Raw genomic sequence first — 17,756 nt, forward strand, 5'->3', positions numbered from 1 at the left:
ATGTAGCGGCGCCGGGTCTTCACTGTGGACCCAGCCGTCTGGAGCGGTGGACTGGAGCCGCGGCAGCTTGGTGGAAAGGACAGAGACCAGATTTCACGGAACGGCAGGTACGAACTGCTTAGATATGAAAGCTCCGGTGCGATTATATTCTGCAAGCGTGGCTCATTTGTTATTAGTTATATCACTATTTTCCAGAGACGGTTTACCGTCCGCATGACTGCCCAATAAAAATAAAAGATAAGAAATTGTGTAGGTAATAAGAGTATAAAATGGTACTTTGATGAGTTTTGTATGCCTACATATAATTACGTTGGCTTGAAATGGTTATGCTTTAACAGCACGCTCATCGCCCGGTCGTATAAAGAACGCATCTTGTTGACATTACGACGTTTGATTCATTTATTTTTTGTTGCAGTAGCCAGTAACATATATCGATGATTCGTCATAGGAAACAAAGCGTAGTTTCCACATGACGCAGTCGTTAGTTCCGCATAGGTTTTCCTTCCGCATTGTGTACCTACTGTTATTATTAGCAGTTTTTTACAATTAATTTATATTTAATTCTGATCCCTTGTGAATGTGAACATTTCGGACTGATAATGCTTTTAGAAGAATATGTAATTGTTTATGATAAGTAATGTCTTGGCTAAAAGATCTTCGATAGTTAATAGGTATTATTTTCGAAGGATAGCTTTTTCTCTGGTAAGTATATGCTGTATAGCTTATACTTTCGACGATAAATACGGTATTAATCTCTGTACGTCGTTCAACTGCCAGCTCGTCGGTAATGAGCCATATTCATTATTGATCTCTATAAAGGAGTACGAGCTCATAATACATTTTAAACCAGCTGACTTAGCTAGTATTCTCCCCAAAATTCGGTGGCTGAAGAGCGTCGCCTCCGGACCGGACACGCTCGATCGGGGTGTTTTCGCGGATCTGTTGCGGCGCTCGGTTAGATCTGCAGCCGGAGACGGCAGCGCAGTAGGAGAACCAGTTTGTCCCACCACCTCCCTAGTTGGGACGGTGACACCACCTCGTTTGAGACGTCAAACCGAACTATCGGAAGGCTGATCTATCTAAGACGGCCGAGCGACAAAGCGACTTGTCGGTACAGGAAGGCCTCTGCGACCGATTCTCCTTTTCACAAGGAAAATATGCGCATGATGGACAGTTATACTGGAATCCGACTTTTTGTAGACATTGGGATAAATAAACGGCTAAGACTAGTCAATTGACCTTAATTAGCTTGCATTGATTGTGTAGCACTTGGATAATTAGCTTCAATTTAATAATTAGCTTTATTAAGCGGTATACTTTATATAGTGTTGCAGCATAAGGGTATAAGGCGCGTCCGATTTCAGAAAAGGGCAGGCTAATGTTAGTGGCTTTTAATACCACATATATTAACATGAATGCCTTATTTGGCATAGGTGCTGACAGAGAAATTCCGTTCCCTTTCAGAATGTCGGTCGGCCGAATGTGCCTGGCCTTTCTGGGCCTGGCTGCCCACGCCTCTGCTATGCAGGGGTGCGCCCAGTGTGCTGAGGGGGGCGCTTCAACCGGAGGTAAGTCACACTAACAGCTGCGCCCTAGAGTTGGAAGGTCAAAGGGATTGTGCAAACGGGGTCCGAGTGTTGCAACGCTGCGACGTGCTTGATTTCTTGGAGCGTCGTCCGATCTATTATACAGCAAGTCAGCTGACCAAACTGATTCCTGAGCTCTCGGTATGGACCACCAATCACCATACTGATGCATGGCAGGTGGTGATGTAGAGCAGTGGTCGTGAAACTCTGGGCAGGCTCGGATATTAGCCGTTTTCACGACGGGCTATTCGGTGAGTGCACCTAATTTGACCAAATCTGCACCTAATCTCTTTTACAGCAAATATCTTTATTTTATGAATTTATTTCAGTGTTTTAATCGATGATACTCTCTTATAATATGACAAAGAAGGCAAATGGTGCAAATAGTGCAACCCTAGCTGATAGCTACTAAGAGACACACTGAACCTATTTTGACCAAATCTGCACCTAATCTGCACCAGATGTGCACCAAATGTGTACCAGATGGCCATCGTGAACACGGCTATTATCAATTATCATTTTAGGTGCAGAGTGCATCTGAAATAATATTCCATGCAATCTATATTACTATTTGAGGAGGGTGCGTCTGTCCGTTACCGAGGTCCCGACTTGGTGGTGCTTTGCGTGGACTACAGGCCAGACCGTTGCACCTAGCCCGGTGAAATTTGCACAACTCATAGATCAAGGATGCGCGACGTGCCTTTGAGGGGTCTCAGATCGATCGGATTGATAGGGAGCGCGTGGCGCGTGCCCAAAAAGTGCAAAATCGCGTCATAGACTTTACATGTATAAATCGGCGTGCGAAATCGGGCGAAAACGGCTAATTTTGGCCGACACGGGTCCGGTCCAGGTGCGATATCTTGGTGACCAGGGGTCCGATCGGCACGGGGAAAACAGCATCGTGTACAGAATTGAACGGGCTATTGAATGGTGTGCAATGCAGAGGATAGCACGCGCCACGTGCACCGGAGAGGGCACTTTTATTTGAAAAATTGCGGTTTTTGAGGGATTTTGGAATTAATTTTATTTTTAGGTGACCGTTAAATGGAGCGAGTTGAGTCAACGCCTATTTGCAAGAGAAATGTACCGCCTCTCATATAAAAATTGTGAAAAGCTGATTGATCCAAATCAAGGTGGTGCAAATCACGGGAGAAAATGGTGTTTGTCAATTTTGTGCCACTTTATTAATCACACGGGGTTTGCTGCATAACCTGATACCTTTGGCAATTGAATATGGTACCATTGGATAGAGCATTCAATTCTGTCCAATATACACTCTTCATTTTTGCATGGTGAGCAACAGTATCCTTAAAAATGTAAATGTTCCAAACCATTACATTGTCATTTTTAGCGAAATTCATCGATGGCCCTCAAAAGACTTCACGCCAGTTTTCGAATCATTCTAAAGTAGAACGCATGATAATACGACACGGGCACCTCGATGCGATGTATCTTTTTGTTTTCTTACAAAATGCTTGGCCGTCAAAAAGCAATCGAACGAAATGGATATCTACCAACCAAATCGACACAGACCAACCCAATACCCACGGGTCAAAAAATCCCCCCTTCGCGTTGCGGAGCACGCGGGTAACCCTAGTGGATTACTAATAAAGCTGACGCGTGTTTAGCTGTTTAGTGGAAATTTTCGGTAGCTGGTATTCGCGCTTTTATTCCAAAGCTAGACTGCACCCGGTAAAAGTCGGCCGCTACTGGTGTCCCATGCAGTGCCGATTGACCCTGGGTTAGCTCTATTAGGAGGACCTTTCGTGTCGAACCAAGCAGCGTCCACAGGGCACTCCGAGCCATTTTAGGAGGCAGCCAAACCCCAGGAGCGGCTCTAGCCCCCGGTCTGTCGGCCAAGGCCGCGCCGGTTCCGGCTCCGTCAGTCCCCCGGGGTGTGTCCTTACTCAGACTGGGCTGAGCTGACACGACCGACGGCCGCTTCTTCTTCTAATGGCGGACCTCACTGAGCAGGGCTCAGCGCTAATGGCGACTGAAGACAGTGTCATGTCACCTGCTGCAGGAACAAAGCAGCATCCCACTGGCGACCAGATGGGTGGCCTTGGTGAATAATTCATTTATTCATGAGGATGCCGCGAACAATACACCAGTCAGAAACAATGACCCATTCTGCACAGTGCATGTGCATCGGCCGAATCTGAAGTTTCTCTTTACTTGAAAAGCGCCCGACTTTACACATCCCTTGATTGAACAGTACCTAGGTATAACATGAGCTGGAATAATGTTTTTCATCAGTTTGCACAATTTTCTCTTCGAACCACTTCTGGTGAATCTGGATGCATATCCAATTACATAATAAGCATGCCTAGCATCAGTTTGGCTTATTGAACATCTTGTCGAGCACTGTCCGGATAATTGTTTCAATAAACTGCTTGGGGTAGCCGTTCTTTTGGAAGAAATCTCTGATGAAGTTCAGCTCTATATCAATCAATTTGTAATTGGAGCAAAGGCGGAAGGCACGAGTCACAGCCGAATAAACTATTGCCCTTTTGACGGTTTGTGGGATAAAACTGAAAAAGCTCAATCCCAAGCCTGTAAAAGTGGGCTTTCGGAAAACGGACATCTGAAGGCGGTTGTTTCGACGTACTACGTTCAGGTCAAGAAATGACAGACAGCCATTATTTTCGATCTCTTTTGTAAAACGAATTTTGGTGTGCTGACTGTTCAGGTAAGTAAGAAAATGATCTATATGAGTCTCGTCTCTGAAGATGATAAAGCAATCATCTACGTATCTTCTGTAGTGAACAGGTCGAAACACCACGGGACAGTCGCGTAACCACTTCTGTTCATGAAAACAGAGGAAGATGTTGGCGAAGGTCGGTCCAAGCGGCAGGCCCATACCGACGCCGTCTGTCTGTTTGAACAGGTCACCATTGAAAAGAAAGTAAGAATTGAGGGTCGCTGTTTCTAACATAAGTCTAAAAAGGTTTTTGGTGAACTTGACAACAGAATCCTTTCCATTGAAGACATAATTGATACAGATATCGATAGTTTCACGAACAGGTATGTTGGTAAACAAGTTTTCTACATCGAAGCTAGCCATAACCATGTTGTCATCTAGAGTAACTTTAGACATGTCTTCAGCAAATTGGTAGCTGTTCTTCACAGTGAAGTCATTTTCAGTGTAAGGAGCAAGTATAGGAACAAGAAACTTCGCCAGTTTATATGTGGGTGTTTTACATGCCGAGAAGATAGGGCGGAGAGGAACCAAAGCCTTATGAACCTTCGGCAGTCCATAAAGTATGCCGGGATTGGAACCTGAGCAATATAAATGGCCGTACTCAGTTTCTGAGATCGCTGCAGTCTCTTTAAGTTTAGCCAAAAGCCTGTTCACCTTTCCTTCCACTTTGAGTCAGTTTGGCTTTCCTTGGACTTCTGCCCCAGAGTCCTTCTTCTCCTCGCGATGTCTATCTTCATGTCTCGCTCTTCTTGTTTTCAGTGCTCCTCTGCTGGGCTGCCTCCCAACCTTCCGAATATTTCTGTCTGCTGATAGGCATCTTCCACCTTTCATTCCTTATACTCCACTTGACCTTGCCCGCGACTTCCAAGAATGTTCTCCGACAACCGTTTACGTTCACAACGCCTGATTGGGCCAGCTGATACACAGGGAGACCGAGAATAACACAAAGAGAAATGAATGCGATACATCGTGACCTTTGGTGAACGGTGCCGTCAGCTTTTCTTCGCGAGAGGATGGCTAATGTATTGCGATTCATGCCGAGGACTTTCTACCTCTATGTGCACTGTAAAATAACCTCTGGTAAACTACATTTACTCCCCGTCCAATGTAGTCTAAGGATTTGAGAGGCAAGTCCATGCTCTGACTTCTATTGACCTGAAGTCAACAGCTCAACTATCATCATGTCTTAGATATAGGGCCCGGACTTTTTTAAGACTGAACAAGTACGCTCGTCCACTGATACATAATTCATTGCGACATAGGACCTTTGCCTGACAGTGACATATATCCCTCGTCCCTTGACTTGCCATACCTTGACTGAGCCAATTATACTTTTCTCAGCCGAGCTGATCCCTGATCGCTCGGTCGACAGCCGTTTATTTCGTGTTCGAACTGACCTCTGATAACCCCGCCCACAACCTTCCACACTGTGCCTGAACTGACCTCTGCTAACCCCCGCCCACAACCTTCCACACTGTGCCTGAACTGACCTCTGATAACCCCGCCCACAACCTTCCACACTGTGCCTGAACTGACCTCTGCTAACCCCCGCCCACAGCCTTCCACAATGTGTCTGAACTGACCTCTGCTAACCCCCGTCCACAGCCGTTCACACCGCGGTCCGGTCCGGCAGTAGCGGTGTCAACTACCGGCCCGTGTACACCAACCAGCAGGTGTACAGCCAGTCGTCACCGGTGTACTCGCAGCAGTACACGCAGCAGTCCAGCGGCCGGTTCCCGTCGGTCGGAGCCTCCTCAGTGGACCCGTGCGTCCCCTCTCCGTGTGGACCGAACACGGAGTGCAGCATTGATAACCGGGGTATCGGCGTGTGCCGCTGTCTGCCCGGCTACTTCCCCAAGCCGGATACCATCACCGGCTGTGGGCCCCAGTGTACCAGGTCAGTGGCGGGGCGTTTACTGCACAAAGGTCAGTGTGTAAAAGCTGAAACAGACTCTTTCCACATTCAGAAAATCGCATGCGAGAGCCTACTCCAATGCATTATAATTCTCATAGGCGTCGCCAGAGATTTTCGGTTGGGGGGGCAAAATCATTTTTTGTGTTAAATCTTGCCTTTCCCCAGTCTTAACTCACACGTTTTGCGTATCATTCGACGCGCAATGGTGCGAGGAATCCGATGGTGATAAAGTCTTCCTTCTAGCTATGACATGTAATTTTTACGGAAAAATTCGAAATTTTGACATTTCTGGACAAAAACGACCGGTAGATTTACAGTGCTGCGATTGCCGACGCACTGCAGAGGGCTCCTGTGTAGACGCTCGTCGCTGATAGACATGATCATCAATCAGAAAAAAAGGTGAAAACGCTCCATTTAGTCCAGGGGTCGGCAAATGGTGGGGTATGCCCCCTTTGGGGGTAATGGAGCCCTTTCGGTGGGGGTAATGAGGGATTCTGAGAAAACCTAGCTTTTTAGAGTTAGTGGCTCATTGATGGAACCAAGCCTAGGTCAAAGGCATAGCACACATTGATTATATACCAATTTTCACGTAGCTGCTAGCCCCACCATCTCACTGCGGCTCCGTACAGTCGTACAAAAGCAGCTGCAATTTTTAACCGTCGCCCGTCTGTTGGCGTTTCCACAGCCGCTAACGTAAGGGGGAGGAGTCGATCGGACCCCCGCGGCCTCTCGGACTCTGAGATGGAGCTGTGCATAAAAAACGAGCGTATTACCCGTGACTATAGGAAGCCGCTGCTGCCCATTTTTAAAGTCCTTTGTCATTTCGTCTCATTCAGGAGGTCAAAGACAAGTGTCGAGAAAATCGGGACCCGCTATAACTTCTTGAAGTGAGATTTTATGGCTCAAGATGATCTACAGAAAAAGCTCATCAGCCAATGATCATTATGGGTCCAGAGGCCAGTTTTGCCGACAGAAAAATAGCTGCCTGCCGGAGTTTTGCGCCTAAAGACCGCTTCACATACGGAGCGTAAACGGTAAAACCCTATCCACTTACAATGCTCATCGCGCTTACGGTATGTGAAGCGGTTTTTAGGCAAAAACTCCGGCTGGCGGTTATTTTTCTGTTGGTAAAACTGGCCTCAGGTTTTCCCGGGCAGGTAAAGAAAACAAAATGATTGGCTCGAGGGTACAATTTGGTCGTGATCCAACGGCTTTTACGTGAGCTTTTACGAAAAACCACCGGCCGCCCCTTTATGTACGAGGGTTAAATGGGATATATTAAATGTTTTGTGGAGGAAGTGTCATGTTTTAAATTTGATGCATCGGAAATGCAGAAATACCCAAAGAGTTCCAGATGCATGGAATTTCAGTACCTAAACTTGGTTGTGTCAGCAATGGGGTATGGTAGGTGGGGGTAATGGCCCTGCCTGGCGCCTAAAAAGGGGGCACGACCCCGAATGGCCTGCCGACCACTGATTTAGTCGGATCACCCTGCTAAACCTCCATTCACGCATGCATGCAGAGGTTTTACGTGAAATGCATAGGGCTTATCCAAGCCGCCGATTGTAGCTAATTGGGCATTCGGCGGAGAGTGAATGTCGGAAGTGTGAATCGGAAGCAATTCATCTTTGCTCCAGTGAGAGGAAGTGTTTTGTTCACTCGAGTGTGAACAAAAAGTTTCTCGTTTTTCGTGTGAAGGGAAGCGCTGCAAACGCGAACAAAAAATGTTTAACGGAAACAAAAGTCACGCGCGGCATATGCGGCAAGGGATCCCTTGAGATAGGCTTGGGACTTCCAGGCCATTCCAGGCCACTCAGGGTCAGTGTGGACTCTTAGAAGCCTGCTTAGGATCCCGGAGATCGGTGTGGGTCACCCCAAATATTTACGTGCATGTGGTGCTTTGGGGCTTTCCAAGCCAAAGGTGGGGCCCTCAGAAGCGTGTGGGCGGCGGGCGCTAAGCGACTAGGCCCAGGGTGAGCCTGGAGCCCTCGGATAACAGTGTGAACCATCGTGGTCCGTGTCGAATCCGTAAGGACGCTACGTAGGGACATAAGAAATATGTGCTGCGACCCTCAGAGGGACACGTGAGTTGTGAGTTGTGACCCCTCAGATGCCGGCTTGGGGTTAGCAAAGTCTGTCGCCTCAAAAGTTCGGCTGAACTATCAGAGGCCAGTTGAGGTTCTCAGAAATTTTCGAAGGCATCCTCAAAGATCCATGTGGCCCTTCAGAGGACTACGGATGTATGCATAAGATCCCCAAAGATCCCAATATGGGCCCTCAGAGAACATGGACACCAGTGTTACTCTCAGAGGCCGGTTTGGGCCCTCTGAAAGCTTCTTAGAGCTCAGTAGAGCTCCTTAGGAGCCTGTGTGAAAAGCAAGCTCATGAGCCCTCCGGCACTTGAACAGTACTTGAGCCTGTCGCAGACATTTGACGAGAGTTGAGAAAGGCCCCGAAGATTTCGTGTCACGCTTTGAACGAAAATTATGTGTCAGCACTCTAAAACTTATGAAAATCAGCTATAAAATGTAATAAAGAACCCACTAGGAACAGGGAATGAATCACAGCATTGACATTTCCGAGTCTGGAGTCGGGGTCTTGCAGATTTTGGCGACTGCTACTCCGACTCTGGTTTGAACTGCACGCTCCAACCGAGTCTGACATCACAGGCATTCTCAGAAAGGTACCCCCCATTTTTCCCCAACTCCAAAATCTCATCGAATCTGTATCGATCTCAGTGGGTGCCCGGTCAGAGGTTGGGGGGGCAAGCTGCCCCGCTTGCCCCCCCGTGGCGACGCTAATGATAATTCTTCCCGCATCAATCGCATGCAGGAGGTGCGTGCGATTGATGCGAGCGTGCTTCTATGTATTTGAATAGGCTCTCACATATGCGATTTTCTGACTGCGGAAATAGTCTGTCTCAGGCTTAAGTGTACCAATAAATGGGCGAGAGGTGAGAGAGTGATACATAGCTGGGTCAGTGGGGGGGGGGGGGCAGTGGAGTGGCACCAATAATGTCACTGGCAAGGGTCGTACCTACTGTCAGGTCAGTGGAGGGGCGCCTAGCCAGCGTTGGGGAATCGCAAGAGGTCACTTGGCAAGAAAGCCATTCTAGTTAGTCATGCGACAAAACACCATGCTGGCATAACTTGCTGGTCACAAATGAGATTGTAGGCGATAGCTAACGCTGTTGTGTTCCCTCCATCACCGGTGCATGGCCAGGGATTTGTCTGTTGGCCCTCCGTAGGTCAAGGCCATCAGAGTCCTGGGATGACAGTGCCGTTTTCTTTCCATACAAAAAAAGATCGGAGTGGTATTGATTGATAGACCGAACAATGACTTGACGATGTTTTTATTTTTGTTTTCGTTCTCAGGCATAATATCAGGATTCAAATTAAGGTGTCCTGAAATGGTTGCAGGCTGAGGCTGCATAGCGCTTAGGGTAGATGTCAGCCATGGTACAAAGGCCCGATAAAAGAAAAGTTCCGTGTAAGATTCAGAGCTCAGCTGCCCAGATTAGGTCGGACTGGTGGCACCAGTGGTTCGTGGATGTTCCAGAAGATTTCCCGAAGGTTATCGAGTTCTTCATATGGGTAGGCCACGCCTTCAGTCGCCACTTATTCCGAAACTCAATGTGGAGGATGACTCAGCGTCGGGAGTCGATTATTCTCTCCAAGGACAAACATCATCCTTATGTGAATAGATCAACAACTTTGTAAATGTTACGTTGATAGGAGTGCAACGCTATCGCTTGTAAGCGCTATCATCAACACTAATGCGCACAATAAGTAAAGCACCATGCTTGCAAGTTAAAACGCTTCTTTTTCTTTCAGCGCCAGTGAATGCGGGTCTGGGTACAACTGCGTGAACAACAAATGTGTCCGCTCCGGCGCATCTGTAACAGGTCAGTGAAATGTAGGGAACACAATATAGTGAACACCATGCTGGCCTACGTATGTGTTACTTTGATTATGTCGCAGCGGTAGCTCGACATCGAGCTACCTCTAAGGTATGTACAGCCCACCGTTAAAGTAATGTGTGGTTTTACCAATCTCAACGGATGGCTTTGACCGACGATTTTTCAATACGGACTGATTGAAAAGAAGATGTCAATAGATAAAGTTGTAGCTGCAAGGGTGAAGATACATGTAAGCTACATTTAAAGTCTCGTTGCAGTCTGGCTAATCGTTCCTAGGCTTCAGAAGCAGAACATACCCATGACTGAAACCACACATTACTTCTGCTGTGGATTGTACTTTGGAGCCCAATACTTCATAATCAGAGTAGTTATGTGTTCCAATGAAAATGGACCCTGCAATGACGAACTATATAACCATTAACAAATAGCGATTTTTCAGGCATTCGAGGCACATCACAGACGATTCACCGGACCAAGACGGTCGTCTCCAGAAACCCAGCCGCCGCCTGTAAGTACCGCTCTTATTTTGTAAGTCAACAGAAACTCAGCAACCAAACTGTATTTACATAAATGCATGTCCATTTTTGCTTACTGGTACCCGGATCGATCAAACCAGTGCTCGTCCTGAGCCTAGCAAATGAGTCTGCTTTTATAAACTTTTGCCGTTGGGTTGAAAACAAACATGTCTGGTGGGTCATGACTGCCGCACCTACATAGATGAACAGTGCACATTTACGAGCTATTGATAGCTCCTTTTGATCTACCATTTTCGTGGTACCCGCTACCAAATGGCGAAGGAGTGCATTTTATAGACAGGTCCGACATTTGCCCGTGGACCGATACAGCAAACTATCTTGCTGAATCAAAATGGCTTTGATGCACGGGAAAGTAAAAGTCGTGTCAAAGGTGTCGTGTCGTGTCGTGTCGTGTCGTGTCATGGAGCTGAAATTGAAAAAATAGACTTACCCAAAAGGTGTGTTTAGCGGTCATAAGAAGCACAAAAGATCTGGCATCGATTTATAGCAGATTAGGACACTGGCCGAAGACCACAAAGGTTACTGTGACTGAGCTGCTGAGTGCTGACGGGCGAATGCGTTACAGCATATGCAATATGCATCCCAGTAAAGCAAGTTTTAACTTATGTTTCTTACTCGGAATAATCTTCAGTTCCCGATGCAGAAAACATCAATAAGATATAAGTAGCATAAAAATAAAGCTTTTTTCTATGCCTACACGTAGCTGAATCGCTGATGTCTCACCCTCGCCTGCAGCTGCGGATCCGTGCAGTCTGGGTCTATGCGGCCTGAACGCCAACTGTGACAATGTCGGAGGCCGGGCCGTATGCTCCTGCCCGGCCGGCTACTCGGGCAACCCTCTCGTCCAGTGTAACAAGGGCGAGTGCACAGGTGAGTCCCATGACTGATCACACACCGACACTTCCTCGAAGTACTGTCGTAAACTGCCGTCACTCTCGCTCCACATTTAATGAGTGCAAGGAATTACGAGGGGAAATGTCGCGGGGACAATGAACAGTTTTGCAATAGTCTTCGAGCTGTTTCACATTTTGGGAAGTTAAAGAGGGTCATTTGTGTGTTCGTCCTTTTTCTAAAGTAGGTATTTTATGCTTTCGGCCTCTTTCTGTCTGCATTATTATTGCCCACATGACCATCAATCATAATAAGTAAGTAACGCAGACGCACACGTAATCCGCCCACGCCTTCGCCAATCACATCTCACCACCATTTGTACCAGAACTGCACCGTTCTGACGCGACCTCCACCGGCAGAGGACTCTCAGTGCGGCGCCAGTCTGGCCTGTATCGGTGTCAACTGCGTCGACCCGTGCGCTGAGGTGCAGTGCGGTCTGAACGCCAACTGCAAGGTGATCCAGCACCGTGCCATCTGCAGCTGCCCCCGGGGGTACAGCGGTGACCCGTTCGTCAGCTGCACCCGGCGTGAGTCGAGCGACTGAGACGGAGGGGAGATCCAAAAGTTCTTAAAACTGTCAACTAGCAAAATTGACATACATTTTAAGTTAATTAAAAGCGGTTAGTTTTGTAGTGTCAGCTTTCCGTGTACATAGTTTCCGATAATATGTGACAATTGAGTCAGCATCAGGCATCATTTCGAATCGATAGTTTTCAGCTTATGCCGTGTTTATTTTATACAACTCATTGAGAAGACCGAAAAAAACTGCAGAGCCTTCGTATCTAAACCCTGCGAATCAATTTCATCTCGTCGCATATAAAATATGATTTTATTCACAAAATGTATCCTACCACACAAAGGGTCTGTTTTCTAGCTCTCCATCACTTCACTATCCCACGATATCTAGCCCACAGAGTCGCCAAGGGCGGCGTGCAGCCCGTCCCCCTGCGGCACCAATACCAACTGTGAGGTCAAGAACGGCCGGGCCATCTGCAGCTGTGTGCAGAACTACATCGGTGACCCGCTGGTGGCCTGTCGTCCCGAGTGCACCAGCGACGCCGAGTGCGCCGGCCACCAGGCCTGTTCGCAGGTGAGAATATCATAGGTGTAGATACTGGGTGAGCTTTGGTCAGATCTTGGTGCTACAGCTGGTCGCAAGGCCTGAGCAAAGAAGGAAAAAAACAGCCTGAGCTGGTACTGGGTGAGCCACCGTGTGAGTTTGAGCTACGAGTATTTGAGTTACATCAAAAGAAGCTGCAACTGAAAATCAGTCTCGAGTTCATGACAAAAAGGCCATAATGCCTGCAGCGGGATGCGCAAAGGTCGATGCTCAACTTGTACATTCAAATATGCAAGCATGAAAGATATCATCGAGTATGCAGCCCCTGAACGCTACGCCCCCTCTGTCCACAGAACCGGTGTCGCAGCGCCTGCATCGACGCCTGCGGCGAGAACGCCCGCTGCGACGCCGTCAACCATCGCCCGGTGTGCAAGTGTCCCCAGTTCTACAAGGGCAGTCCTCTGACCGGCTGTTTCCCGGAGTGCACCAGCCACGCCGAGTGTGCCGGAAACCGCGCATGTATCCAGCTGCAGTGCACGGACCCGTGCGCCGGCGCCTGCGGTATTGGTGCTGATTGTCGCGTGCGGGACCACACGGCTATCTGCTCGTGCCCGACCGGCTACCTGGGCCACCCGTACGACCGCTGTACTCCGCCCGATCCGGGTGAGAGGGGCAGGGAGAGGGAGAGGGAGAGGGAGAGGGAGAGGGAGAGGGGCAGGGAGAGAGAAAGAGGAGGGAGAAAAGGGGAGAGAGGGAGAGAGAGAAAGAGGGACGGAGAGGAGAGAGAGAGGAGGGAGAGAGAGGAGAGAGAGAGAGAGAGAGATAGAGAGAGAGAGAGAGAGAGAGAGAGAGAGAGAGAGAGAGAGAGAGAGAGAGACAGGAGAGAGGGAGAGGCTGCTCGGGTCAGGGTAGTTTAGGGTAGAGGGGGCGCCAGGCTACCTATAGGTCATGTCATCCTTACGACCGCTCCACTCAACCCGACCCAAGTAAGAGGGGGAGGGAAAGGGATGGCTATTCGAACCAAGGGAGGACAGTGAAGGGAGGGAGGGGCACCCAGCTGGGTCGAGCCGGGCCTGACCTGACTTCCCGCGCTGTTCTTTGTGCTGCAGCTGCCGCCGTCGCTACGGCCGCCTCTGTCCACGGAGGAGGGTCTTCTGGCACCGTTTGCGATACCTGTGAGACGAGCGCCGGTGAGTAGAAGTCTCGATCAGAGACCCTATTGCACATTCGTAAATACAACTACTCAGTCAGGTCACTGCACATGTTCATCGACTACTGCTCATTGCATTAAGGTTTGCATATTAATCCATAATTTGGATGGTGACTTTATGCAGAGATTAGTCAATCACGACCAGCTAGCTAGTATAGGGGAAGTTGGGGCAATGCCGGAGTTGGGGCAAAGCCGAAATTTGAGATATTTCGAAAACCGTACGACATGGATGCCACCTGTCAGTGATGCTCTGAAGCTTAAGTGACTACCAATTATCGCATGTTTGTTACCAGTCGTCATTCGGAATACTTCGGCTGTGAGGGCGCCAAGAGCGTTTTCAAGGTACGTTTCCTTTGTACTACATGCGTCTTCGAAGCCGCATTTCCTACTCATTATGCTACCGTTTGTCTGGCCAATTCGGTCAAGTAATCTTCAGCACGTCTTTGCATAAGTGTGCTGCCTATTTGAAATCTATACAGCACGTTGAAAAGTTATGGGCCTGCAAATGAAAGTATGGCTGGCTGGGGTAATGCCGAAAACGTGCAATTACGCGCGTTAAAGCACGCTACGTGAACTTTACCGCTGTAGAATAGCAACGCGTATTTTTAGTCACACAAATTACACTTTTAACCGACACAACGGCCTGTCTGTTACCATAAGGAATGATTTACCTGGCCTTTTCTTATTATATCACACAATCATAACTTCCAGTGTGCACCAAGGGTCCTCAAGCTCTTAAAACGCGTGTCAGCTTTGACGAATTCTGGATAAAATTTGAGATAAAATAGCAAAACATCAATTTCGGCATTCCCGTAGATCATTTCTCCCATTTTCGGCTTTCCCGCAGTCCGGGGCAACGCCGAAAAAGTCACTTCTTTGATATTTTTAGTTTGTGCGCTTAACGGTATGCGAATTCAACAAATGCGCCTGGTATGTTTGAAAGGCAAAAGGCTGGCCTCTCGAATGACGCCAACAAGAATAGCTTATGTTGTCTACCTTGCGTGCTACGGGCGTCAGAAAAAAAGTATTCGGCGTTCCCCCAACTTCCCCTAAGCTCAAAGAAATGAGCGTAGCAACACTTAAGTTTTTTTCACTGTTGTTTCTTATTTCTGCTGTGCGCGACTTTGCCTGCCTACGTTTTTGATAGTGTGCCTCACTGACACGGTTGTATTCCATTGTTTTCTCAGGCAACGCTGGATCATCTTCTGGAGTGTTTGTGCAGACTGCTCCGTCCGTGGGTAAGAATAACTGCCATCATTGGAATGTTTAAGGGTGCATACCAGTAACGTAGCAAGTCACTCTATCCTTGAGGGTTTTGGTATGCTACATTGCAGTCAACATGACTTTTTGGATATATCGAAGAACAACCATTTCACTAAATATCTTCTGCTTGTTAGGCATATAACTAGTGCAATAATCACTGTGCAATAATCCAGTGTGCACTGTGCCTAGTCCACCATCACTTCCATTTAACACAGTCACTCCTCACTCCTCTGCCGTCAGGAGACCTGTGCACGCCGAACCCGTGCGGACAGTACGCCGATTGTAACCCGGGAACGGACAGGCTGGGCCAGCCGCGGGCCGTGTGCACGTGCCCCAAGGGCTACCTGGGAGACCCGCTGACCGCCTGCCAGCGCGGCGAGTGCGTGGTGAGTGCTTATTCGGATGGCGGCAGGTAGAGAGCATCTGGCCATTGAGTGAATAATGAATATGGTTGTTGGATAGGTGATGGATTTATTTTGTAATGACAAACAACTGAGCTGAACCACCATTGTGGCGCAGTTGGCAAGTGCGTTCACGTTTGGCGTGGGAGGTCCTTGGATCAAAGCTGACCTATGGCAGCGTTTTCCTCGGCCGGCTCCTACCCAGGAGATGGCAGTAACTGGGGAGTGTTCGCTCGGTCGTGGGGATTACCGCGCCAGCCAGCGCCCCCGGCTGCAGGTACGGGGACCCGCAGTTGCTACTGTACACGAACCCCAACTCTAGCCGTCTGTCCTGTCCAGTAACAACCGATAACATTGATATCCGACTGCCGGTCCCTGTGTAAGAGCAGCTGAAATTTTCTGTGCGTGCCCTCTGACAGCTTATTTTTGTTCCCTGTGAGTGTGCTGGGACAATTTACTCAGGGTCGCTGTACAGTAGCAACTGCGGGTCCCCGTACACGGGCCTGATCCGCCTTTAAACAGATCCTTCGATCCGGTGACATGTCCCGAGGGCACGGCCTCGCTTCATGTCCCGGAGCAACCCTCTGACCTGCCGGGCCCGAGAAATCGGGATAGCCCCAGCGTGCACACCAGTGCGGTGCCACCTGGGGTGCGTGACAGGAAGCGTGCGGTCAAGGCTGTCCCGCGTAGTGGGTGCCGAAAACGATTCGTACCACTGCCGTGTATATGTTACGGGTCATATGCTAACTCGGGCAGTATGCAAACTACCCGGGCAGTATGCAAACTACCCAGCAGCCCGGGCAGTATGCATACCGCCCGGGTAGTATGCATACTACCCGACCCCTTGGGCAGTATGCATACCGCCCGGGCAGTTTGCATACTGCCCGGGTAGTATGCATACTACCCACCTTTCTTCTCACGGGCAGGATGTTGACTCGGGCAGTATGCTGACCGTGGCTCGTGAGGCTAGTTAATGCAACAGCTCGCATACTATGTCAATGGCAGACACTTTAACCCGCGCGGAGCCGCGCTCGGCGCCAGCCGTGCCGGTTTTTTTGGGGGGGGAGGGGATGAGCACCTCTGACTCGACTCCTGTGCCACTTGGCGGCACAGGAGTAAGCTACATGTAAGATGCGGTAAGCAGCATTCAAAATAACATCAAAAATCATAGAAAAACTCCAGTCATGTTTAAGTCAGGCCAAAGATCAGGTCACCAGAGGTCATCAAAGGTCAATTTTCACCTTTTTAACTTTTTTTACAAATCGGCCCACAAGCTCGGAAACTAATAGAGCTAAAGCGCCGCAGAGATACGCATTCAGTAGCTCTTTTAACGCTTTCTGGATTAAACCCTCAAAGTTGACCTAAGCTCAACGGTGCAGCCTCCAGAGGGCAACAACGCTTAAAATAGCTGTTTTGACGATTTATTTTACGGCAAAATTAGTTTACCTTAGATAGGCACGACATTGCGTTTGCCGGCATCGTGTTCCTCTCGTCGAGACGCGTCGAGTTAACTATAATTTGTCTTTTAAGACCACATTAAAATTTGACCTAAGGCTAAGGTCATGACCTGACATGAAAAGGTCATGTTGGTTATCAGGCGATCCTTATCGTCGACTTAAACACATCTAAGGTTGTTTCCATCGCTCGCATACGTCTCCATAACATAAAAAGTAATCGTAAAAAAAAACTACTGCAGATCTGCTATGACCTGACATGACCTCATGGTCATAAAGAGGGGTCACCACAAGTGCAATTTGCCGATTCAGTGTGTTGTGTTTACATGGAACCCGATGTTTGAGAGCGTTTAGAAGGACTTTTATCCAAAAAGGCGTCTTTCAACTTTCTCCTGTCAACTTCTAAGAGACTGTGCAAAATTGGCCTGACCTTAGGTCATCGGTTGGACATCAAAGTGCCAATTCATGTATTTTATACATACTTTTACTGTTATTGATCGCTGAAAGTTTCAAAGCGATCGTTCAGTCGGGGTAGCTATGGCGAACAAGTTCTAACTTTTTTCTGAGGTAAGGTCACTTGATTTGCCCTGCAGTTACCTGACCATAAGAACTTGTTACGCCTTACATGCAAATGGTTTCATGCAGTGAGCATTAGCTATTGAAACTGTACTTACGTCCTCTGCAGGTCCAGATGCCAAACCAAAGCCAGCGAGTGATGAAACTATAGAACTCCCTTCATTTCAGATGAAAAAGACTTGTTGGCCGCTGGCTAATATTCTGAGAAAAAATTAAGTCATATTCCAATTCTTATTCCATCCTT

At 48.3% G+C, this 17,756-nt stretch overlaps 1 protein-coding gene and 1 long non-coding RNA gene across 3 annotated transcripts in view; one reads left to right on the forward strand and one right to left on the reverse strand.

The window, feature by feature from the left end:
* LOC122377843 (fibropellin-1-like) overlaps positions 1 to 17,756 on the forward strand; it is a 20,530-nt gene continuing 2,774 nt past the window's right edge. Inside the window, exons 1-12 of one of the 2 annotated variants that reach the window (XM_043358335.1) lie at positions 1 to 107; positions 1,465 to 1,568; positions 5,893 to 6,184; positions 10,036 to 10,106; positions 10,561 to 10,629; positions 11,393 to 11,527; positions 11,908 to 12,075; positions 12,463 to 12,638; positions 12,962 to 13,271; positions 13,718 to 13,798; positions 15,006 to 15,056; positions 15,322 to 15,467. In XM_043358335.1, coding sequence (XP_043214270.1) covers positions 1,466 to 1,568; positions 5,893 to 6,184; positions 10,036 to 10,106; positions 10,561 to 10,629; positions 11,393 to 11,527; positions 11,908 to 12,075; positions 12,463 to 12,638; positions 12,962 to 13,271; positions 13,718 to 13,798; positions 15,006 to 15,056; positions 15,322 to 15,467 — 1,602 coding nt within the window. In that variant the 5' untranslated portion in view covers positions 1 to 107; position 1,465. The remainder of the gene's footprint in view (positions 108 to 1,464; positions 1,569 to 5,892; positions 6,185 to 10,035; positions 10,107 to 10,560; positions 10,630 to 11,392; positions 11,528 to 11,907; positions 12,076 to 12,462; positions 12,639 to 12,961; positions 13,272 to 13,717; positions 13,799 to 15,005; positions 15,057 to 15,321; positions 15,468 to 17,756) is intronic. The other variant, XM_043358336.1, reaches the window with a different exon arrangement.
* The window catches only part of LOC122377844, a 25,262-nt gene continuing 20,985 nt past the window's right edge, over positions 13,480 to 17,756 (reverse strand). Inside the window, exon 3 of the long non-coding RNA XR_006255926.1 lies at positions 13,480 to 13,781. This is a non-coding gene — a long non-coding RNA (uncharacterized LOC122377844). The remainder of the gene's footprint in view (positions 13,782 to 17,756) is intronic.

This window comes from Amphibalanus amphitrite, unplaced genomic scaffold, assembly GCF_019059575.1.
Source record: "Amphibalanus amphitrite isolate SeventyFive unplaced genomic scaffold, NRLGWU_Aamphi_draft 000051F_arrow, whole genome shotgun sequence".
Classification (NCBI taxonomy): domain Eukaryota; kingdom Metazoa; phylum Arthropoda; class Thecostraca; order Balanomorpha; family Balanidae; genus Amphibalanus; species Amphibalanus amphitrite.